Raw genomic sequence first — 11768 nt, forward strand, 5'->3', positions numbered from 1 at the left:
TTACGTGGATGGATGGGATATAATTTTGTGAAACGTGAAATGCTCACACTAGAGGGAGCTGTCGTTATTTTACCTCTCCATTAAAGGCGACGCCACACGCCATCTTTGTTATGGGCGGACTAGGACAGCTGATGACGGAGGCGTTTTCTTCCCTGTGATTGGTGGACTGACGCCATGCCAAAGGTCGTGTATATTTCGCGCTCTCGATTCACAACCGAACTGGCGCGCTATTGAAACAGCCGCAGTATGTGAAGAAATACGAACCTTTGGTTCGGTTTCGGAGCAGTTCGGAAAATATCCGTGTAACATTTTAGCACTTTGCCTTCTTATATACTTGTCTGACACGCCGGCAAATGTTTGGAGCACTTCTGGGATCTGTGGGAAGCTTTTAGACTAGCATCTAGCGAAGACAGCTAGCTTGTTGTTTTACAGTAACATATTTCTTTTGGCAACAAACAGACTCACACGATGATTTTATGTTTAGTTGTTTGTTCAGTCAGTCGTAGACGTGAATGACAAACCTTTGCAGCAAGTTCCGGTTCGGCTTCATCGGTGAGTGTTTCCTTTGTTTACGTGGTTTCTCTCTCTTGTGTCGCACAAACCTGGAAGTTCCTGGGCGCCATGTCAGGAATAATATCATTTTACAGCTTAGTTGTTGTTTGCAAACACCATAAGTAACACACACGTGAGCCTACTGTTTATTAGCTTTTTCATACTGACAGTGTTTTAGCAAAACTTCTACTTGGCTGTCGTGACATTAACAAAAAGCGCTGACAGACCACCGCTTTAAAGAAAAGGAAAGGCTTTGTGTTATCACTTGTAAATACACTTAGTGTTAAAGTAATTATTAATATTTCTGAATGTAAATACCACATGCTTTTATCACAATGCCAAAACATAATAAACACTCGTAATCCGCGCAACAAAATAAAAGGAAAACGGCTAAATCATCCAGAACATACCTGAATGCAGATGCATCATATAAGGTACAACTAACCTGCACATAGCTTTATTTTAATTGTTGATTTTCATTCCCCCCCCCCCCCCCCCCTTTCTTTCCCCATTGTTATTTTTCCGGGTCCTTTTTTTCTTGCCACCAGACTCGCTGCCTGGTGATTGTAGTGAATTTTTCACATTCAGCGACTGATTGCAACTTGTGGTGACTAAAGATTGCCCACTCACGACCAATTTTGATTGCACAGGTTGCCTAGTAGGAGGCAACCTTTTTGCAGTCAGTCTGACTTTGACTGACTGCCATTACTCGTTTAAGGTTTGCAAATAGTTACATCTAATTTATAAACACTGACTTATTGTTGGTTATTGTAAATATTGGATATTTACAAAGTTTAACTTTGAGGACATCATTTGCAGTTAACAAAAGGTTCAAAGATCTCAATATAAGTCAATGAAATACTCGGCAAAAATAAAAAAAAAAGATTGTGATAATATCATATTATGGAGTGTCTGGTGAGTCCCACCTGTAGCTTTTAGTTATTATTTTCTCTAAAAATGGTAAAGTCACAGAGGAGGAGAGACGGCTCCTTGGCAGGAATCAGTATGAGGGAAAATTAGAAAATGTCAGGTGACAGGATGGGTCACCTGGGAAAAGGAAAGCAGTTAAACTTTCACCTGAATCTCTGATGTGTCTTTGCTGATCTGTTCTTCTGCAGAGTTGTGTGTAACAGTGTTTTATTTATTTCTGCTTTAGGTCTCGTCAGATAATGGCTGGTGTTGTGGCTATGCCTTCTGTCATTGAGGACTTTGACAGCCAGGTGTGTTATGACTCTGATTTGAGCAGCGCATCAAATGCACCAACTATTTTTAACTGCCTCGCATTTTTATCTTTGATTAAATTTGTCTTTCTTTTGCAGCCTTGCAAGAAATCTCGCAAAGATGGTGGCAGTCCTGTTGTCAAAACAATCACCAACTATTTCTCTCCTGTGCCTAAGCCTGTGGAGAAACCCTTCTCTCCTCCACGTTCCAACAACATCATGAACTACTTTCGCAAGATGGCTCCATCCTGTAAAGAGAAAACCAGCTCACCAGAGCAAACTAAAGAAGCAGGGAGGCCTCATTTTGCAGAAAAACACACCAATCCGGAGACGGTAAAACAGCTGTCTCAGAAACGGGGTCGAAAAACCAGCAAAGCTGCAAGGAAACTTGTGGGGGCTGAAGGTGTCAGTTCCACCGAGGAGTCAAGTTGCGTGACTGTACAAGAATCGCATGAAAGCAAAGACCAGGCTGTAGATGCAGTTAAAAGTTTTGGAGTCCTTGGCAGCGATACAGCAGCTCTACTGGCCCAGCTTAGTGCTGAGAGCTGCATTCCTGCAGAAACATCAGAGAGAAATGCCACTAAGATTATCACGGATGAGCAGGCTGAGAAAGATGATGATCAGGAAGATGGTTCTAAATGTGTTGAACTTAAAACAGCACTAAACACTATTGAGTTGTCTCCGATTGTACCCTCAAAGTATGAAGCAAAACAGGTTAAAACCACACCACAAAATACCAGGAAGAGGCAGCAACAAGAGGCAAAGCAGTCAGAGCCAGAGGAGAAAGAAGCAGAAACTGAGAACTCTCTCCGTGATGTAAGCACGGAGGTCAATGTTGATGACTCTTCTCAGTTGAACAGCAGCACAGTAAGAATCTCCTTTGAGGATTTTGTGCGGAGTCAGAGTCAGGATGAGGCTGAAGAGGACAGAGAAGATGAAGAAGTAAAAGATGATGACCGTAAAATAAAAACTGAGACAAAGGAAACAAACTTGGGTGAGCTGGATATTTCTAAATCTGAAGAAAACATGGTTCCTAAGGAGTCGCCATCATTTCAGGTTTCACCCCGAACTGTCACCATCCAGGCTCAAGTGCACGTCTCACCAAAACAAGAACCAAGCAAAGCAGTGGGAAAGTTGGCTTCCATCTTCAACCGGAAAAAAGGTGGGCGTAGTCCTGCAGAGAGATTCTCACCTTCTCTCGCAGAGGCTGGACACCAGCTTCCTTCTCTGACTACCAAACGGAAATCCAACGTGGTTCTCCAGGAGGAGGATCTAGAGCTGGCAGTGCTCGAGAGCGAATCCACTCCTAAGTGCAGTGAAGTCGAGAGGAAGCAGTTTATGGCCGCTTTTAAGCAGCCCACTGCAGACGGCTCCAAATCCAAGCCTGTCAAGAGCCAAAGCAAGCAGAAGCAACCAGGAGAGCAAAGTTTGGATGCTGCTGATAAAGCTGCTGAAGCTGAAACTGAAAGTCTGCTGACTGTTCAGCAAACATCTCAACCCTCTCAAGGAAAGAAAGCCACTAAGAAGAAAACAGCTAAAAAGGGGAGAAAGAAAGCTAAAGAAGGAGAGGAGACTGTGAGTGCGTCTCCTGCTGCTGCTGATGAAGAAACGCCAAACATGACTGTTGAGGTCGAGGAGAAAAGGCCAGAGTCTCCCATCACCACATCTCCGTCCATGCCAGCTCTGAGAAGATCCAGACGGGAGGCCGTAGTGCAGAAAACACCTGAAACCACCCCAACAAGTCCTCTCAGAAAAACCAGGAGACAAACTCAAACAGAGTCAAAGGACACTGATGTTCCTGCTTTACTTCATCCTGAGGACGGCCCTATAAAGATGTCCACCCCAAAGACCCGCAAGTCCAAATATGGCGTCTTTCAATCGGAGCTGATGTGCCCGTCTGAGGATAAAGAGAGTCCAATCAGGTGACGCATGTTTTTTGTTTAATCTGCCTCCTGATCTTATCCATTTTTAACATAAAAATAAAAATGTGTAATGTTTTTTTTCTTCTTCTTTTTTTTTTTTTAGGATGAAATTTACACGATCCAGTAAAAATGTTTCCACATCTAAGGCTGAAGGCATAAATGCGTCTTTGCCTACTAAAGTAAGCATGGCATTTTTTATTTTGTGAACTTGGGGAAAAAATACTAAACCATCATAATTGTGGTGTGAAGATAATTAAACACTTGTTCTAATTCATCCTATTCAGACATCGAGTGAGTCTAAGAAGAGAGAACAGGCCAAGAGGTTGGTGCAAAAAGCCAAAGTGATTCAGCAGAATAAAAAAACTTTGGAGGAGAAGAGCTCTCTGAGGCGCTCATCGCGAACTTCCATCAAGAGGAGCTACTGTGAAGATGAGGTAGAGTCAGTGGCAAGCGAGGAAGATGAAGTGTGTGTTAAGATGAGGCTGTGAGTGGTGTTGTGTGACTGTGTAAACAAGAACTAAGGCAGACTGGTCTCAGATTACTGAGACTACAAAATCGAACGTAACTAATACACACGTATGTTAATACACACTAAACTACACATTTATTTCTCAGTCATGTTGTGGATGTTTACTCAGTTTAATCCTTAAGGGTCTTTATAAGACATTACTCGGAGAACATTTGACTGTGGTAGAGGTTTCAGAGGGGCGGTTATTTCAAACCTATGCCATAACTTTCCACCTGAAACATAAATCCTCAGTCATTAGTCACCACTGACCCAGATGTTTTTAAAATTGATAAAAATCTGAACAGTTATCAGTCTTAATGCATCAGGCCTAAATATTACCTCGCTGTCGCCCTCATGAGTCTTTCTGGAGTAAAACTTAAAATACAACACCATAAAAAAGGCTCTCTGTGTTTTTGTTTGTTTGTGTTTGTCAGGATTCTGTCATCTGCGTCGATGACCAGACTGCCTCTCCTCTCAAAGAACCTGAAAAGATGAAAACCCAGAAGCCTTTACGCAGTCTGAATGATGTTTTGGGCAAAGCCGCCCCACCTGGCAAAGCCTCTTCAGGTAGTTTTTATAGTTTCCTCTTAACTAAAACTGTAATTTATTGATTTATTTTGTAATATCTTCTAACAGATATGTGTTTTCTTTGTTTAAGGCTCCAGAGTAGGCTCACACAGCCAAGACAAGACTGCTCGCAAGCTGTCAGGCGTGATCTCCATCTTTGATGACAGCAGCCGCGAGGGCTCGGAGAACTCGCAGGATGATGAGCAGTTCAGGGCGCGCAGAGAGTTCCTGAAGAGCGGTTTGCCCGAGTCCTTTAAAAAACAGATAGCCAAGACTGCTGCCACGAAGGAGGCGTACTCTGCCTCCTGTTCCTCCTTTCAGCTAGTGACACACACCAGGCAACCACCAAACGGTAAGCATATTTATATTCAGTAATCAAATATCACACTGAAGTTTTAAGGCAAAGCCTAATTTCTGTGCATACCGACAGATTGCTCTCTCTGGAGTCTGCCATGGCCCGAGTCCTCATTGCTGTGTCAGCTAAAAGAGCTTCGGAGGCAAACATCCAAACCTCTGCCAGCAGTCAGTGGCTCGCTTTGTGTGAAGACTGCACCAGCCTGTCGGAGCTTTTGTAAAAGGGTACGCTGTTTTAATAACCTGATCCTCAACACCCATCACTTAATATCCAGCTGTAATCCCTCCCATCTAAAGGCACATGTATAATAACAATGTTATATTTTTAAAAAAGGATGTTTATATAAAAATGCTTAAAACCCCCTTTTGGCTGTATTGTACTGGGATAAATAAAGAGTGTACTTGTTTTGGTTCCAGGGTTCAGGCTGGAGACCTGAGATCTCTGAAAGTGTTCGTCAGCTTCTAGTTGAGGAGTTCAGCACCAGCAACCCTCAGTTCCCTGCACAGATGTTCATCGCTCGCTTCCTGAAGAAACGCGCTGACCATCAGAAGCAATTTACACACTCAGGTCAGTGTCTATAAGCAGATAAGTACAAGGACACGTGTTAAACTGCAGTGGCTGTGTGTTTTAGGGTAAAAAGACAGTCTGCTTAGTCCTTTTGACTGTAATTAATGTTCACCTTGTTTGAGTGAAAATGGGACAAATGTGCTTGTCCTGAATTATCCTGACCAAATACTGAATTTTACTTTCTCAGAAGAAGAGGCTGCGACCAGAGATGCAGCTGAACCAGCGGGAGGGAAGAGGAAAAGAACGAGTGAAGGAGAAAATATGGCAAAGGTGGCTAAAAAGCGTCGATCCAACCATTCAGAGGAGAACGTCTCCACAGCAGAGCCAACGAAGCGTGGAGGCCGTACAAGACGATCTCTGAGATCCAGGCGAGGAGAGGAGGAAGAGGCGACAGAGAAAACCAAGCCACCGCTCCATGCTGCTCCCATCCCACCTGACGATGACAGCATGTGCATAGTAGAGGACTTGCTTTCAGGAGAGGACACTGGGAAAAAAGGTTTGGTAGCTTTTCTGTGTGTGTTTGAATCACTGCTGTTGCCTTAAAGGAGTCTGTAGTTCTTCTCAGTATATATCAGTATTTATCCGCTTTTGAGATGAAGTTTGTTTTACAGCCTGTTCTCTGCTGCCCCCAACTGGCCAAAAAAAGAAAAACAGTAATTGCAAATATAAATCCTCAGATTAAAATCTGAAACTCAGTCTGGTGTATTTTTTGTTTTGTTTTTTCCTACAGATGTGGTGAAGGAGGATGTGCTCTGGACTGACAAATATCTACCACAACACTCCAGTGACATCATAGGCAACACCGCCTCAGTGAGGAGGCTGCACAGGTACTGTACTCGTTTTTATAATGCTGTGCCTCTCATTTAAAAAAACAAATCTGCACTGTATGGAGATCATATACTGACTCTATATATTCTTTTTCGGCTAGCTGGCTGAAGGAATGGAAACTCCGTGCTGACAGAGAAGAAAGAAAAAAGCAGAAGGAGAAGAAAAAAGAGGACGGCAGCTATGGTGAGAGATAAGAACAACAATAAAAATCTTAACTACTACTTTTAGCTGCATGTTTGTTATAACTATGGATTTTTTAAATCCCCAGACTCAGACTGGGACGGTGTAGAGGACGACTCCCAGGATGGAGAGGACATGTTGTGTAACACAGTGCTGATCACAGGACCCACCGGAGTAGGAAAGACTGCTGCAGTGTATGCTTGTGCCCAGGAGCTGGGCTTCAAGGTACAGACGTGTCACGTGACTCTGATACGATGCGTTTGCTCGATGGATACCTGGATAACTTAAGTTCCTAAATTGTCTCTTCAGGTGTTTGAGGTGAATGCTTCATCGCAGCGAAGTGGTCGTCTTATTCTGTCCCAGCTGAAAGAAGCCACTCAGTCACATCAGGTGGATAGTCAGGGGGTCAATGCCCACAAACCCACATACTTCAACAGCTATGGCACGAGCAGCAGCACCGGCTCTCTCAGGCCTGGATCTTCTCCAAGTATGTGAAAATATCACTCTCTCTTTTTTAAATTTTACATTCTGCACAATCTGCATGAGAATATTACAAGATGACTCTCTGATCGTCTTCCATGTCTTTCAGGAAAGCTGAACTCCCCTCGCAGGGTGGTTTCCTCCCCCAGGAAACCGCAGTCGCCCAGAGGTGTTAAAAAAGGAAGCCTGACTCCAGTTTCTTTAGCTAAATTCTTTAAAACAGCGGCGTCCAGCACCAAGGAGCCACTAAACACTACAAAAGGTAAGCAGACGGGTAAATTTTAATCTTCTTTGATGATAAAACCTGCATGAAGGGTTTTAATTGGGGACTTTATTCTTTCATTTCTACTTCCAGCTGCTTCCAAGAAAGTTGGGAAAGCCAATGAGGCTGTCCTTCCTGTGAAATCACCACCAGCTCCCAAAGAGAAGGGCAGCGAAGAACAGAGCAAGAAGACGCCAACGTCGCTCATCCTGTTTGAAGAAGTGGATGTTATATTTGACGAGGACTCTGGATTTCTAGCTGCCATCAAGACGTTCATGACGACGACTAAGAGGCCAGTCGTCCTCACGACCAGTGGTTAGTCTTTCAGTGTGGCCTGTGCTAATGGTGTGTTTATCTACTGTTTGCATATTGAGTTTAAATGATGTTTGTTTTTGTAGATCCGGCTTTCAGCAGCATGTTTGATGGAACCTTTGAGGAGATACATTTCAAGGCCCCATCTCTGGTGAGTGGAGGGTTGTTCAGCGTGATTGTGTAGGCTCTGATGGAGTCATTCAGCCCAGCATTCATGTTTGGTTTTTTGTTTGTTTGGTTTTTTCCTGCTACAGTTAAACGTGAGCAGTTACCTGCAGCTGCTGTGTTTGGCTGAGGACATGAGGACGGACCCCGCGGACATCCGGTCTCTGCTCAGACTCAACGGCTGCGACATCAGGCAGAGTTTGCTGCAGCTGCAGTTCTGGACTCGCAGTGCAGGCGCACGCCACGGGGCAAGGCCTTTAGTGCCGACGGGCAAAAATGGTAAGAAGATGATCAGGGACAGTTTGAGCTTTAATACCTTCTGTTTTTGCATAATAAAATAATTTTCTGTAGCTGTGACTCGCTCTAAAAGTGTTTTCTCCCTCATTTTATTAGAAACTGAAGTAAAGCCAGAAGCTGAAGAGGCAGCAGACAAATCCACCCTGCCTCCCTGTGACACTGGCTGCACTGAGAGCAAGCTTGGCCTGCTCAATAATGGACAAGAGAGAGACGTTTTGGAGCTGCTCAAGGTAAATTGTTTATTTAGCACACAGAGTGCATAATAGGCAGTCACGTCTATTAATGGATTGTGGCTCTGGTACTCAGGCAACAATTCCTGTCACTCGAGGGGCACCGAAAGTTTACTCACCTTCAGGCTGCTCATTCTTTCAAGTTAATTTTAGATGTATGGAAATACACTATCAAATAAAAGCACATTAACTGGCACATTCGTTTGTAACTAAAGTGTGAAGCAGAACAGAAATGTCAGACTTTTAATTGTATTACACGCATTTTGTAGCTTTTCCTGCTGATAAAGAGCTCCCTGTGGCCATTCATCCTGCATTAAAGTAATGAGATAATAGATTTCTATAGGTTTACACATTTACTTCTTAAAATTTAAGCCCAAAGAGTCGCAGTGACAGATTTCTTTCTGTTGAAATGCAGATTACTCAGGGATTAAATGTGTAGTTAAATCTCTGTACACTGACAGAAAGGGCAGTTTCAAACTTTGATCTTACTCAAATGAGTGTGACACCCCTGATCTGTAGTGTGGACTTAGTCAATATTATTAAAATCTCATACAGGTAATTTGGCTGCAGTGACAAACAGAAACATGAATTAACTAGTAGTAGGTTGGACATCGTTCTGTTATCTAACATTAAATTACACCAAAGGAATCTCTGATTCCAGTAGGGAAAAATGTTTTTGTGAAATCAAGGAGTGGACGATATAGGAAGAAACGCGGACTGTCGTATCGATGTTTGCAGGATGCTGCAGTTAAAAGTGTCAGTAAATAAAAATCCTTCATCCTTCTTTTCCAATAAGCTGCTCTCAGTGATGACACACTTCCTAAGTAACATAACCTTAAAACTCTTCAGGAGATGCACAATATTTTCACGTAATAAAACAGAAAAATATATTTCTACCTCACATGCTGTGCCTTGTAACCAGCTACCACATAACCACATCAATAATTTCCATCCCCTGTTTCCTCCTCCTCTCATATGGAGTGCCGAAAGTGAGAGCACCTTGCAACGGTTCAAGTCCTTTGTTTACATTTGGGTCACACATCACCAGCTCCTCGTATCACCTCCACGATTGATGATTTCCTGAGTGAAATCATCAATCGGGACAATAAGGAGAATGATGTGCTGTGTTTAAAGGGGTGAAAATTTTATTTTGAAGAGTAGTATTGGACGCTTATATGGCCCCACACTTTGAATAATGTCTGGCTTTAACAGGAGGAAAAAGTAGACACAGTTTGTTGGTTTGAAAGTTCAAATGCTGTTATAGTCCTGCAGGACTCGCACAGCACTTTGAGCTGAGCTGGAGTTAAGCGTGTCCAGTATGACTGAGTGTGTGTTGTTTCTGCAGAGCCACAGTCTGGTGGAGGAGCCGGGTTGTTGGGAGCTGCTGACGGACTGCAAACGACGTGGAGTCGACTTGCTCTACTCGAACATGGAGATCCTTTTACCTCTGCCGCTCACACATTTGACTACCTCTACCCGCAACCCAGAGCAGTGTGCTTCTGTATCGCAAGACCAGCCTTCTGCCAGTCCGAAAGAGCAACCGTCATCCACGCTGCTATCGACAGAGTCAGCTGATTGCTCAGACGGCAACAGTCCAGTCAAAATGTCTAACAGGATGAGGAAGAACAAGAGGAGACACAATCTACCTGACCAAGCTGGAGCTGACTCTGACTCAGACTCAGAAGATAGATTTCTTTCTCTCTGTAAGCCTCAGAACGCTCCTCAGGCCAAAGAGAAAGTCAAAGCTTCAGAAAGGGCTAAAAGGAAGCCACTGACTCCTGAGGAGCGCTTAAAAAGCCTCCCAGTGTCACAGTGTCTGGAATCAATAGCAGACTTCTTAGACAGCATGTCCTACATGGACTCGTTGCTCGACAGGGCTGACAGTCACAGAGGTCTGTCATCTGTAAGTGTGGTCATAAAAGATGGGATGACAGACGAGTCAAGTGTGGAGATCGAAAGAGGGAGCTCGATGACAGCAACTGGCCTGGAGATCCAGGCGGCGGTCGAGGCTCTGAGCTTCCGCAAGTTCCGGGTATCGGCAGAGGAGGCTTTGGAGAGAACACGACAGCTGGAAGGGGAGCTGGCCAAAGAGGCTGCAGCAGAGCTCAGCCTCCCCGTGGCTGCTCATCGGGAATGTTTCAGCTTCACACAGGACGGGCCCTCAGAGCCACAGTGAGTTTGGACCCTGAGAAAATGCCACGTTGCCCAACAAACGTGTAAAAGTAGTTTCAATGGTTTTAGCTGACGTTGATGTCCGGTGTTGCTTTCCAGGTTGGTTGAGCGGAGGAGAGAAGTGATGGAGAGTCTGATGCTGAAAGGAGTGTTTGGTACTCTTGGCAACAGTCCACCAGCTGCTCTGGACTATTTACCAATCATGCGCTGCATCTGCAGATCTGAGAAGCTTAAGGAGCAAGGCAAAGTTAAGCGAAGGTGAGGACAGAATTGCTGCTCCTTCAGCTGGTCAGCGGTGGCGGGTTTGGATTCAAACCGTTGGCAGGATGTGGTAAAGATGACGATGGTGGTAGTGAGGTTTCATTTTGTCACATTTGAATATGAGGCTACAAATAAATAAAATAAAATGTGGTGCATTAATGCAAAGTCATTTATATGAGTCCACAGATAATGCTGAGCTGTTTATTTTCCGCCTCCTCCAGGTTTCTGCACTACCTCGACGCGATCCACTTGGGTCTCGAAAAAAGGACTCTACAGCTGCTCGCTGAAGATTTCCCCTAAAACACAAAGACGACCAGACTGGACTCCAGTCACACACAGGCCTCCAATAAGTACTCTCTGGCTCTCAGAAGGACTGGTGTACAGATCTAAATAAATAAGTGTGTGTCATCCTCTGAGATGGTGACAGAGCACACGGTGAGAGGCGCATGAGCACAGAGGACCGCTTCCACATTGGTACCAACATAGAGGCGACTGAATAGTAAAGATTTAATCTGAGCTAAAGGACGGACAACTAACTAACCTCACTTGTGTCATCTTTTGGTGCTCTAAAAACTAAAATTTTACAATTTTGTCATCTTTATATTTTTGTACAGTAGTGCTCTATAGGGATGCGTATCGGTGGTTTTTATTTTGCAAAGTGCTGTTTTTATGAAGTAGAATTTTTTTCTTACTAAGCCCCTGGGGTCCCTCGTGTGTGGGTGTGTGCAAAATATAATTTGTAAGTTACTGAATCGAAGTGCACATGCATGTCTGGCAGCTTCAGATGTCTGCAGCCAAGCACATCTTTCTGCACAATAACTTACAATTAAAGGAATTTAAAAAAAAACCAAAACGACTTCACGCACTCCATGCTTTACACCACCTGTAAG

At 43.9% G+C, this 11768-nt stretch overlaps 1 protein-coding gene across 1 annotated transcript; it reads left to right on the top strand.

The window, feature by feature from the left end:
- Positions 1-205: 205 nt before the first annotated feature.
- atad5a (ATPase family AAA domain containing 5a) lies at positions 206-11731 on the top strand. Its single transcript, XM_006791574.2, has 22 exons — positions 206-552; positions 1709-1772; positions 1872-3694; positions 3798-3873; positions 3979-4128; positions 4637-4769; positions 4861-5121; positions 5200-5348; positions 5541-5691; positions 5879-6187; positions 6422-6518; positions 6620-6702; positions 6788-6924; positions 7009-7186; positions 7289-7441; positions 7535-7756; positions 7840-7904; positions 8008-8197; positions 8312-8445; positions 9791-10617; positions 10717-10875; positions 11100-11731. The coding sequence occupies exons 2-22, from the start codon at positions 1722-1724 to the stop codon at positions 11176-11178; spliced, it is 5427 nt and encodes a 1808-aa protein (XP_006791637.2). The 5' UTR covers positions 206-552; positions 1709-1721; the 3' UTR covers positions 11179-11731.
- Positions 11732-11768: the final 37 nt, after the last annotated feature.

The sequence above is a fragment of the Neolamprologus brichardi genome, chromosome 4 (assembly GCF_056152115.1).
Source record: "Neolamprologus brichardi isolate AB-2024 chromosome 4, ASM5615211v1, whole genome shotgun sequence".
Lineage (NCBI taxonomy): Eukaryota > Metazoa > Chordata > Actinopteri > Cichliformes > Cichlidae > Neolamprologus > Neolamprologus brichardi.